This window comes from Pelobates fuscus, chromosome 12, assembly GCF_036172605.1.
Source record: "Pelobates fuscus isolate aPelFus1 chromosome 12, aPelFus1.pri, whole genome shotgun sequence".
Lineage (NCBI taxonomy): Eukaryota > Metazoa > Chordata > Amphibia > Anura > Pelobatidae > Pelobates > Pelobates fuscus.
Window position 1 is genome coordinate 71,116,662 of NC_086328.1, and position 13,291 is coordinate 71,129,952.

Below are 13,291 nucleotides of genomic sequence, written 5' to 3' on the forward strand. Positions count from 1 at the left end.
TACAATAAGTTTATGGTGCATTGACAGTACATTAAAATGCCCTGTTAAAATATTTTCATTGTCTTTGAAATGCATAATGTATGCAATGTTTAAACCAATTGTCTTATTAAAAACTTTTGTATCCCCCCCTCCCCCACCCACAAGATTTATTTTTTCTTTTCTTTTAAGCAATTCCTTGTTTTTCATTGACTGAGAATAAGAATAACTCAGAGGATGACACTTTTCTAGATTACAGCTATACCCCTTGCAATACTCTCCTTGTATACCTGAATGATTGGTAAATTTGTTGTTCCTTACCATCTGTCTACCTCTTTGTAGCATTCCTTTGATATCCGAAACTGGGCATAATGGCTAAATATCTGTTTTGTAAAGGTGCTTGGAAGTATTTCTCTTTTTTGTCCAATTTCTGTTTTCTTTTTTTGTGTTCGCTTGGCAACAGTAATATTTTTGTTGACTCTTAAAAAAAAAATATTAGAGGAAAAAAACAATTATTTGTTCACAATGCATTACTTTCTTTTTTTTTTAATGTCAGTCTTTATTTTTGTAGTGTTGAGAGTTACAAACAGGCTTGAGTTGCCACAACAGCAGGTACAAGCTAGTGAAAAAATACAGAGTAAACAGTGTCATGGCATTAAGTAACGCAAATAGAAGAAATATCTCCAGGCACTCAGGATGTTAAAGCCGCAGGCAGGTTTATTGAAACAGAAAGGAAAGCAACATTTCGACCTAACAGGTGGTCTTTGTCAAACATCCTGAGTGCCAGGAGATATTTCTTCTATTTGCTTTTCTGTTGTGGGATTGCTGGCCCTGCTCCGGAGCACCGTGTGGCTGCTCAGGGATTGAGTGCGGTTCATACCTATACTTCGGCATTAGGTAACGGCACAATTGTTTTGTTAGTAGATTCAGATTAGGTACAGAATAATGAAACAAGCATTATAGGTATGTCAGTGGTGAGAGATCAGAAGAAGTGTTTTCAAAACAGTTTATGCAAACTGACTATATGAGTAGTCTTAACTTGAGTACGTAAGAAATTCATGACATGCTATTGTATAAGGTTATGTCAAGCAAACTTAACTAAGATATTACGTGGCTGTGCATATTATTAAAGAACAAGAGTTCACATTGCTAACATTATTAGCTTTCACTGTACAGGAGGTCCATGAGGGGGGCGCCGAGGGCACAGAGTCAAGCTTTGTCGTTGTAGGCGGTAGGGGAGCGGCCATCTCCCCTGCACCGACCATGCCGGAAGGCTTTGGGTTTTTTCTCGAGTTGCGTTGCATTTTCCGGTATCCACCAGTAGCCCCCTCTGTCACCACTCCGTTAAGTGCCTTTTTGGGTAGCTTGGAGGTTGTGGAAGGCTGATAAGACCGGTAATGTGCCCCGTGGTGCAGGAGCATATCGATTCGGCTTCCACTCGGCTCAGCAGTCAGGCCACACCCCCACAATTACTTTCAATCCAATAATCGAGAGCACACTTACTTAGAAATTTCTGTCCCACAGAATTTGGAATTAAAAAATAGAGAGGCTGTCGAGCAAAACAATAATTACTACTTCAAATTCGTGTAGAAAAGGCTAGTTTACAATAGTTCAGTCAGCTCACAGCCACTATGGTGGAGGACAGAGAATTAAATCCAAATGGAGGGGAAAAAAACAGCTAGTTGCGACTATAGCAGAGTTGAAATATTTTTTCAGATCAGCTATTTTGGCCTCAGTTTTTTTTCTTTTCTTTTCAGATTTAAGCTGGAAAAATTAGTTTAGTGAATAACCCTGCCAATGTCCAGGTCTTAGTAGGGTCTCAAAAACTTTGTGTCAGTACAAGTTAATTGGGGTACCAATTTAGCTTTTAAAAAAAAAAAATATATATTTCCACACCCCTGTGGTCTGATGTGCGCAAGCATGGGCAAGAAGCAGGCGCACACGCCACTTCCATTAGAAGATAACAGAAGGCTGAAGCAAATCTCAATTTAATATAAAAGTGCAGATTTCTCATTGAAATTTGCACGTTTATAAACTGCCTTTTAAATAATAACAATAACAAAGTATTTAACCAGGAAAGGCACATTCAGATTACTCTAGTTTTCAAGTACATCCTGGGGTTGTAAGGTACTGCATTAGCCCACTGAGCCAGCTCAAGTGCTTATAGGTTTGTAGTGGGCCTTTCACCCCCCCCTTCAGGACGGAGTCAATAGTGCACGTTCTGATCAAAACAAAACGTAAACAAAAACTGGAATTTGCGCTATATGTCTGTTTAACCCCTTAAGGACACAGCTTCAGAAGCTTGTCTTTCACTTAATGACACAAGCATTTTTTTGCATTTTTTGCTGTTTGCGTTCAACTGCAATTTGCATTTTACTAATTTATTGCACCAACGCATATTATATACCGTTTTTTTAAAGGACAGAAAGGGCTTTAATTTGATGTAACATATATTTACATAAATGCTTATTTATTATTGAAAAAAATACAGAAATATGCAAAAAAAAAGAAAAATCTTGATTTTTTTTTTACAGTTTTTGCAATAATAATGTGTGCACAATTAGTGCAGGTTACGGAAAGTAATTAAGAATAAATTCATTTAGTTGTTCTGATTTACAGAATATATAATGTTACGGACCGTTTCAGCATAAAAGGGGAAAAATCCGTTTAGGCGATAATCCCCTTTTCACAAAAAGGCACAGCTACTGTAAAAGCACCAAAACTCACGAATTCGGATATAAATGAATGCACCAAACTCCCGAACTGCATACAAGGGAATAAGGTAGCACTCCCGCTGGAACCTCACGAATAGCTGCTAGCAGACGAACAGGACAAGCAGACATCAGCTTACACTCCTAGCAGTCAATCTCCAGCAGCATACAGTGAATCCCCCCAAGAACGAGACAAGGCTCCGTGTTGAAGGTCAAGCAGTGGTCTGTTTATTCAGGGCTACCTGCCCCTGTATTTATGCAGGTCTCCCACCTGGTGGACACTCCCCTAGGGGACCAGATGGAAGACTGTAACAACGGACAGACAAGTACCAATTACAGACATACAGCAGTAAAACATCCCCACAATGCATCCTGGCTTCCTCCCCTCTGCCCTGGAGATAATTAATGAAGTAATTCAATTATCTCCCAGGACAAAGGCCAGACTCCATTATGCACATGGTGACACAGAAACAGACTATCACTTTAAAATACATACAGACACATTTTATACACAAAACACAGACATGTAACATATCCCCAGATAGCTCAGGTCTGGGTGCACATTATTAGGTGAATGGCACCCAGATCACACAAATACATTTTAATTGCCATGGAGCTAAAGTCTTTAATTATACGAACAGGCTCCATGGCAGGCTATCTGGGTAACTACAGTTCACATAAAACATAAAATACCGAACTTCCCTGCATTCACCAAATTCATACGAATGAGAACCAGGGGCTGGAGGTTCAGCGGTGCCTGCACGGAAAAGTGTCCGATTTTGGTGCATGAAAGCCGGGCAGAAAAGTGCTGGCTGCCCGGGGAGCTCCAGAACAGCGCCACCTAGCGGCCGCTAAATGTAACAGCGGCCACACAGTTAACAGGCAATTAAGCTGCGGTTAACCGCAGCTTCAGGGAGGTAAATTGGCAGCACACTCCAGCTTCTGGGTGGCCAATTAACAACGCCGGCCGGCTTCCCACGGCTCTGGGGAGGTTGGTGAACGGCTGTTTGTTCGGTAGATGAAATCTACCGAACTGCTGTGCAGAAAGGGAGAAATAAATCCTTCTGCACAGTAAAATTAACCCTTTAGCTGCCGGTCCATAGTCCAGAGGCAGCAGGCGGGCAACCAGGCTCCTCCAATACAATGTGGCGAGATTGGTTTCGTCACATCTAATGTGTCTGGGATTTAAAGTTTTTTTTGGTAGTTACAGGTCACAAAGCACAAGGAGTAAAATAAACTTTTAATGTGGAGCGATTTTAGAATTTGGTATGTTTGTCTTGTAAGCTTAATTGCCATAAAATAAAAAATTGCCACACAAAAGTATATATTTATATAAAGTAGACACCACAAGCTATTTACCTAAGGTTGTTTTGACACTTTCTACGTAGCCATTTTACCGCCAACCTCTGCTAAATATTGGAGTAAAATTTTGTTTTTTGGGGGTTTTTGCACACAAACTTATAACAAAGAACTTCTCATGTGTATTTTGTAAAGTTGGTGTGTGCTATTCCTGTACAAAGTTTTATTATGTGTTCAGTTACTTCTGCTGAGTACAACGGTACCCCCATTGTATGTCGTTGGCACTATTTTGTGAAGCTACAGTGCCATATAGGAGACCTGTCCTTTTCAGTATTCACAGTAGAATTTTGAGAGACGGATTTAATGAGCCTATGCTTCCATTTGGGGTATTATAACAGTTTGACTGTTCAAAAAAACCCCACAAAGGCCTACCATTTGTAAAAGTAGACACTCCAGGGTATATCATAAGGTGCATATTGTGCCTTAGCATGCCCCCATTTTTTCACCAATATATGCCAAAGTATGTGGTAAAAAATTATTTGGGGCATTTTTTTTTTACATACAGATTGCATTTTTGCTGGTCATTTTGTATATTTCATATGCGCCACTAAGTTCAAACCCCCCAAATTATGCTCAGCTAAGTCTTCTGAGTAAAAGGACACCCCCATTGTATGTCTATGCCACTATTTCGTGAAGCTACAGTGCCATACAGGAGACCAAGCCATATCAGCTTTTACAGAACTTTGAATTTTGATGCTGGGCCTATGTGCAATTTCCAAGCATCTTCGCAGGTTTTAAATTCAAACGACCCCACAAAGGCCTACCATTTCTAAAAGTAGACACCCAGGGTATTTCAAAAGGCATATTTTGAACCTTAGTGTGGGATCATTTTTCCGCTAGCGTGTACCAGGTGTAGTGGTAATAAGCGTTTTTTCTGCCTTTTTGACACACAAAGTGAGTTTGCACAGTATATTTTGCAAACCTTATGTGTACCACCACTCTATAATACTTTATATGTTGCTCAGCTATGTCGGCTGAGTACAAAAATATCCCCGTATGTACCTTTGCCAGGTTTATGTGGACATCGGAGGGGCACATTTGGGACACAGCCATTCCATTTTTTCCAAACTTTTAATTTTTACGCTGTGCCCATGTCCCATTTTAGAGTATTTTACCAGGCTATATAATCCAAATACCCCATAAAGCCATACCATTTCTTAAAGAAGACATCCCAGGGTATTTCAAAAGGCATATTTTGAACCTTAGCGTGGGATAATTTTTCCGCTAGCTTGTACCAGGTGTAGTGGTAATGAGCGTTATTAAATGTATTTTTTAACTTTTTAAAACTATTTTTTTTTTTTTTTAAATCTTTATTTTTGCAGTGCAAATAATGGTAACATTCAGGCACGTGGTACCCCAAAGGCAATCCGCATGCATATTTTAGAACAAAGAGTGTATAACATGAAAAGCATTAGGGTATGATAGTACAATGCACTATTTTTATATTTATGAACAAGCTTAAGTCAAGCTAGTTAAGCATATTCTAAATTATAAGGTAGCTTTTCAATAGTGTTATCAATCACTGCCAACGTTAGGTATTACTATTATTCATCGCTATCAACAATAAGTATCTAAAGGTCTATTATACGTTAACGGTTACACAACATCACTTTTTATAGTTAAGATCAACAGGTTTGCTTAGACAGTCTACGAGGCATTACTGGTAAGGGTAAAATGTAACTGAACCTAACTTGTCAAGTTTACTGCCCTTTCTATGTTTACTGACAGCAAGATAGACGATTATGGTACGCTTGTGATTTATGCTAGGATGCTATGTGTGATGCCCTGTATATCACATTACAGTAACTTAGCTTTATATGCTCTGATTTGTGCTGGTACAATATATACATCATGTGAGTTATCCAAAGCTTTATGAGTAAACAATAATTATGCATAGGTAAGTCGCTTCAATGCTTGTATCACCCCAGCCGACCGGGACCACCATTGCTGCCTCTGCGGGTGGCCGTCTTCCTGGCGGTCCAGAGACCCCACACCCCACCAAAAGACCCCACACTCAGCGAGAGTCCCACTATCTTTAGATACCTGCTCTGCCTTATTTATATACCATGAAGTGAGTGTTCACCAGGGCAGGCATCAGGGTACAGTCCATCCATGCTGCACTGTGGGGTGCTCGTTGGTCCTGTGAGTCTGCAGCTGTGCTGTAATGTGCTTGTCCCTCTCGGTTTTCAGCCGCGGAGGGGAGCTCGGCATAAGGTTGTCGGTTCCTGGGTTCCTGAGTTTGTCGCAGGCTTGGTGTGGGGTGAGAGGTTGGTCCGCTTTCGTGTCGGTGACACGTTCCGTTAAGTCTGGCGGCGGTAGCCGGTGTGCGGGTTACCTCCTACTCCCCTTTGTCGCCGTTGCCGTCGGTGATTAAAGTGGATGCGGGGGTAAGAGATCTCTCTTCTCAGGTTAACTGTGGGTACCAGTGTTAAGTGTTGTTGCTCCCTTCGTCGCTTGCGCACATGGCGCCCGCCATCTTGGGGCTAATAGTCTGACCTCCCAGCTTCAGCCGCGGCATCCCGATCAAGGCCTTAAGGTGAGGACCGGGATCACCCCCCCGGTCCATAGGGGGGGCGGGGAACGGGGCCGAGTCCGCCCAGCTTCGTGGCCCAGGTCGGGTGCTGTATGGCAGGATAGTGGGGCAGCGGCCGTCCGCCCCACTCACCGCCGGAGTAGGCCTCAGGTAGGTCATCGAGGATTTCTCCGCCAGGGGACTGTAGCTCGGAGAGCCAGCCTCTCCCTGGATCCAGCGGTCCCTCCGCTTTAGGCTTCGTAGCCGTTGGTCAGTTTTTTGTTGGAAAAGCATATTTTTAATCATATATTTATGCGGTATTGCAGGAGCTCTGCTTGCCTGCGACCGACCAGCTCGGCGGCCCGGCCCCGCCCCCCTTAAAACTATTTTTTAAACTTTTGTTTTGCTTATTAATTTTTTTTAAGTTTCCTAAACTTTCATAAAACTTTTTTTTTTTTTTTTACAGATTTAACATTTTTCTAAGCTTTTTCTTTTACCGTTAACCCCTAACTAGCAGTAAGCAGCACTAACAGTAAATTCCCCATTTTCCCATAACTCCCACCAACCCCAGCTAGCAAAATATTTAATTATACAATATTTAAATTAGTTAATTAAATAAATTTAACCCCTGAGGGTTAAAAAATAAATAAAAGTTCGTCAGGGGTTAAAAAAAAATTAGATCACAGTATAATACTGTGATCTGTATTTTGATCACTGTAGGCAGTGATAGACTGGCAGGGAAGGGGTTAATTTTTATTTGGACTGGGTAAAGGGTTTATTTATTTTTAATTTTTAACTTAAACGTTATTAAAACTTTTTTTTAACTTTTTAAAGCTTATTTTAAAACTTTTTTTAACGTTAACCCCTAGTTAGCCTAACACTAAATCCCCCAATTCCCCACTAACTTCCACCCTCCCCAGCTAGCTAAATTTATAATTTTAAAATATTTAAATTAATTAATAAAATAAATTTAACCACTGAGGGTTAAAAAAAAAAGAATTAACCCTCAGGGGTTAAAAAAAAAAAAAAAATCAGATCATATTAAAATGTAATCCCTGCCAATTGATCACTGTAGTCAGTGATCAATTGGCAGGGAAGGGGTTAATTTTTTATTAAAATGGGTAAAGGGGGGTGGGATTTTAATTTAACTTTTTTTTTTTACAGCAGGGGGCAGGATCATCACTGATCCGTCTCCCTGCACTTCACAGTGAACCCGGAAGTGCAGGGAGGCGGAGGTAAGTATACAGAGCACATGTGCTCGCTCTGACATGCTGTCAGAGCGGGCACATGAGCTGGGACAGCCCGATCCGGTGCTCCAGGGCTGCCTCTAATGCAGAGGCAGACCGGAGCACCATTAACCCCACGATCGCGGCGATCTGGGGTTAATTTTACCGCGTGACGGACGAGGTCCGTCACCCGTCATTAAGGGTATCCCCTGGATGACGGACCTCGTCCGTCACTCGTCCTGAAGGGGTTAACCGTAATTCACCGCTGTCACATTAAGTGCACCCACACTTATTATATATAATTTTGTTCAGGAGAAACAGGGCTTTAATTTATCATGATCTAATTATATATGGAACATAATTTATTATGAATAAAATTTAAAAAAATTTGAGAAAATAAGATTATTTTTTTTACATTTGTATTTCTGTCTGACATTTTAGCTGTGAATGTCATAATACTGTTAGGTTTTACTGCAACAAAATGTACACATATTTGTAATCAGCGATGTCTCACGAGTACAACAGTACCCCCCCTTAACAGGTTTTATGGTTTTTTGGAAAGTTACAGGGTCAAATATAGAACGTTCCATTTTCAAATTGAAATTTGCCAGATTAGTAATGTTACCTTTGAGACGGAGTGGTAGCCCAGGAATGAGAATTACCCCCATAATGGCATACCATTTGAAAAAGTAGACAACCCAAGGTTTTGAAAGTGGGGTAGCTTAGTCTTTTGTAGTAGCTACTTAGTCACAAACACTGGCCAAAGTTAGCGTTCATATTTGTTTTTGTGTGAAAAAAGCCAAAAACAAATATTTGGCCAGTGTTTGTGACTAAGTGGCTACTAAGAAAGACTAGACATACCCCACTTGCAATACCTTGGGTTGTCTACTTTTGCAAATGCTATGCCATCATGGGGGTAATTTTCATTCCTGGGCTACCATACGCTCTCAAATGCAACATAACCAATCTGGCAAATTTCAATGTCAAGAAAATGAAATGCAAGCCTTATATGTGACTCTCTAACTTTCCAAAACACCATAAAACCTGTACATGAGGGGTACTGTTATTCTCGGGAGACTTTAGTAAACACAAATATTAGTGTTTTAAAACCGTAAAACATATTACAACGATAATATAGTCCATAAATGTGCCGTTCGTTTGTAAAAATTGCAAAAAACTTCACTTTTACTTAAAATATCATCGTTATAATACAATTTACCAGTTTGAAACACTAATACTTTAGTTCAGCCAAGTCTCCCGAGTAAAACAGTACCCCCTATGTAGCAGTTTTATGGTGTCTTGGAGAGTTACAGGGTCAAATATAGTGCTTGCAAATTAAATTCTCTGCACTTTCTCCCTGTGTTGTCAGGCATGTCAATCAAATTTTAATTAATCAAATCACATAATTAAAGTCCAAATAGAATACAAATACAGAGTCTAAGCGTGTAACCCAGAAATTACCAAGTAACTCAGACACCCGTGTGGTAACCTCTCTATCCACACATAAATCAATCAAAAATTATACATACACAGTGGGTGGAGTATCTTGATTCGAAGTATGGGATAATGGCAAAAGTGCAAATGGTATAGCTGTAAAAACACAATCATAAACACGCACCTAGTGCAATATCATACAGTACATGAATAACCGTGTAAATTTCGTAATTGCGTACTCACAAAGAAGGAGCCAACAAGTAATGGCTCAATCTGGGCGCCTGTGGGATAGTTGGAAGGGATCCCACTACCTTAAGGTATGTTGGTTGTATGTTCTTTGTCCCAGAAAGGAAAAATGTCCACAAAGATTGTGAAGACAAAAACTTCCTTTAACCCCTTGAGGACGCTGGACGGTTCAGGACCGTCATCGGCATTTTTCCATTGCCGACCGACGACGGTCCTGAACCGTCCTAAATTTAAAATGTACTTACCCGATCGCCGTCGTTCCCCCGGCGGCGATCGGCGGTGCTCCCGGTGTGGGGAGACTGCCTGCAGCCCAGACAGTCTCCCCATGGCGGTTTAGGACCCCTGTGGCCATGTGATCGCCCAACAGGGCGACCACATGGTCACAATAGGTGTCCTAGTCTCTGCCTGCAGGGGGACTGTCTGTGCTGACAGGCAGTCTCCCTGCAACTGTAAAATCATAAAAAAATGTAAAGTGAAAGTTAATAAAAAAATTTTTTTTTATTATATATGTGTATATTTATGATATATAGACATATATTATACCTATATAATATGTCTATATATCATATATATAATGTCATGCTAAGTGTATTTTTATATTAATATGTACATATATTAATATAAAAATACACTTATAATTAAATTACACACGTATATATATAAAATATATAATAACTATATATATTGTATATATATATATATTATTATAAAATACGAATAATAAATAATTTAAATTAAATTAAAAATAATAAAAATTAAAAAAAATTATATATCTATACGAAATTTTATTCTAACTGTATTTTGATATTTATATATATATATATAGTTATATCAAAATACACTTATAATGAAATTGTATATATATCTATGTATATATAAATAAATAAAAAGAATGCAAACTATTCATATGTCCATATACAAAATTACATAAATAATTATATAAATATACACGTAGACTTCAAATATATAAATATGCATATATATTTAAATTCTACGTGCGTATTTATGTAATATTTTTACATAATTAAGTTATTTTATTGATTGCAATTTAAGGGACCTGCCTGCCAACCCAGGCCGAAAGTCCAGAGAATTTAATTTGCTATCACTGTATTTTACCCTGTAACGTTCTATGACACCCTAAAACCTGTACATGGGTGGTACTGTTTTACTCGGGAGACTTCGCTGAACACATATATTAGTGATTCAAAACAGTAAAACATATCACAGCGATGATATTGTCAGTGAAAGTGACTTTTTTTGCATTTTTCACACACAAACAGCACTTTTACTGATGATATAATTGTTGTGATACATTTTCCAGTTTTGAAACCCTAATATTTGTGTTCAGCAAAGTCTCCTGAGTATAACAGTACCCCCCATGTACAGGTTTTATAGCGTTTTTGAAAGTTACAGGATCAAATATATGGGTCAAATATTTTTACATTGAAAATGGCCAGGTTGGTTACGTTGCCTTTGAGAGCGTATGGTAGCCCAGGAATAAGAATTACCCCCATGATGGCATACCATTTGCAAAAGAAGACACCCCATTTGCAATACCTTGGGTTATGTCCAGTCTTTTTTAGTAACCACTTAGCCACAAACACTGGCCAAAATTAGCGTTCAATTTAGTTTTTTTACTTTTTTCACACACAAACAAATATGAACGCTAACTTTGGCCAGTGTTTGCGACTAAGTGGCTACTAAAAAGTCTGGACATACCCCATATTGAATACCCTGGGTTGTCTACTTTTAAAAAAAATATGTACATGTGGGGTGTTATTTAGCAATTTATGACAGATAATAGTGTTACAATGTCACTATTGATACATTTTAAAATTGTATGTTTTGAAACCGCAATATCCTACTTGTACTTATAGCCCTATAACATGCAAAAAAATAGCAAAAAGCATGTAAACACTGGGTATTTTTGAACTCAGGACAACAATTTGAATCTATTTAGCAGTTTTTTTTCATTCGCTTTTGTAGATGAGTAAAAGATTTTTCACATAAAATTCAAAAAAACGTGTATTTTTTTCAATTTTTCATCATATTTTTTCATTTTTTTTTAAATTAAATTACATGAGATTATATAAATAATGGTATGTAAAGAAAGCCCCTTTTGTCCTGAAAAAAACAATATATAATTTGCATGGGAACAGTAAATGAGAGAGCGGAAAATTACAGCTAAACACAAACACCACAAAAGTGTCAAAAAGATGCCTGGTCGCAAATGTACAACATCGCAAAAAAAGTCCGGTCCTTAAGGGGTTAATCAAAGAGTAAAATAAAGTGCAAAGTGCAAAATACAAAGCACAGTTTTAGCATGAACCACTACAAGTGGTGGAGTAAAAAAAAAAAGTCCACTATGGGATAGCGATTAGCAAGACGCGTTTCACCTATAATATAGGCTTCCTCAGCCTATATTAGCAACCAGCAACTGAGGAAGCCTATATTATAGGCGAAACGCGTCTTGCTAATCGCTATCCCATAGTGGACTTTTTTTTTTTACTCCACCACTTGTAGTGGTTCATGCTAAAACTGTGCTTTGTATTTTGCACTTTGCACTTTATTTTACTCTTTGATTAAAGGAAGTTTTGTCTTCACAATCTTTGTGGACATTTTTCCTTTCTGGGACAAAGAACATACAACCAACATACCTTAAGGGAGTGGGATCCCTTCCAACTATCCCACAGGCGCCCAGATTGAGCCATTACTTGTTGGCTCCTTCTTTGTGAGTACGCAATTACGAAATTTACACTGTGTTATCCATGTACTGTATGATATTGCACTAGGTGCGTGTTTAGGATTGTGTTTTTACAGCTATACCATTTGCACTTTTGCCATTATCCCATACTTCGAATCAAGATACTCCACCCACTGTGTATGTATAAATCACATAATTATGTTGAAAGATTAAATATACATGTAGAATTTTAATATATACATATATATGTATTTAAATTCTACGTGTATACTAATGTAATCTTTTATGTAATTATGTGTGTGTGTATATATATATATACACACATATACACATATATATTTAATACAATGTTAAACAAAAATCTGCACACCAGTCAAGCCATAAGACTTGCTTTTCCCACAGAAATCCCAAATCTGCAGTGATGTTACAACCGCAAAGTATTATATATATTTGCGGTTATTTGTATTTTATATATATATATAGAATGTTATTCTAAGTGTATTTTGTTATATATATATATATATATATATATATATATATATATATATATATATATATAATACTTTAAATTAACTTTAAACATGTCTAATATTTTTTTTTTTTTTTTACACCTCCTACCACCAGTAGGGGGACTGTGACATTTCAGACAATCCCCCTGCTGGCAGATCCACAGCCTCATTTGCCGGGGGAGGGCTGCCTGGGCTGTGAGGCAGCCCTCCAGAAGAGGATTGTGGCGGAGGTGAGTACACCGGACCTCCTGGGGGCTTAAGCCGTTACGGCGCTCTATGCCGCAACGGCTTTAAAGCCCTTTTAATGCGGGACGGCGTAGAACGCCGTAACGGCGTTAAGGGGTTGATCTAAAGTTGTTTTGGTGCTCAGAGGATCCAGTTAAACAGAAAACAAATGCCGATCTGAATATCGTGTGTATTCCAAATATTGAGGACGAACGAAAATTGGTTGGAGACCGGACACTGATTATGAACTACTAATTTTTTCAACTAATGGTTTTGCCTGGCCAATAGTGTTCATCCACTACATTAAAACTCCAATATGTGTTTGGTTGTGCCCACAGCAGATTTACAGCACTACCATTAGTTAGCCACATCTGAAACAAAGGTGTTGG

At 38.7% G+C, this 13,291-nt stretch overlaps 1 protein-coding gene across 3 annotated transcripts in view; it reads right to left on the minus strand.

Moving 5' to 3' along the window:
- Window positions 1-13,291, minus strand: part of CENPT (centromere protein T) — a 103,801-nt gene that overhangs the window by 4,479 nt on the left and 86,031 nt on the right. For all 3 annotated transcript variants that reach the window (XM_063437274.1, XM_063437276.1, XM_063437275.1), the window contains one exon: window positions 298-456. In XM_063437274.1, the coding sequence (XP_063293344.1) occupies window positions 298-456 (159 nt within the window). The remainder of the gene's footprint in view (window positions 1-297; window positions 457-13,291) is intronic.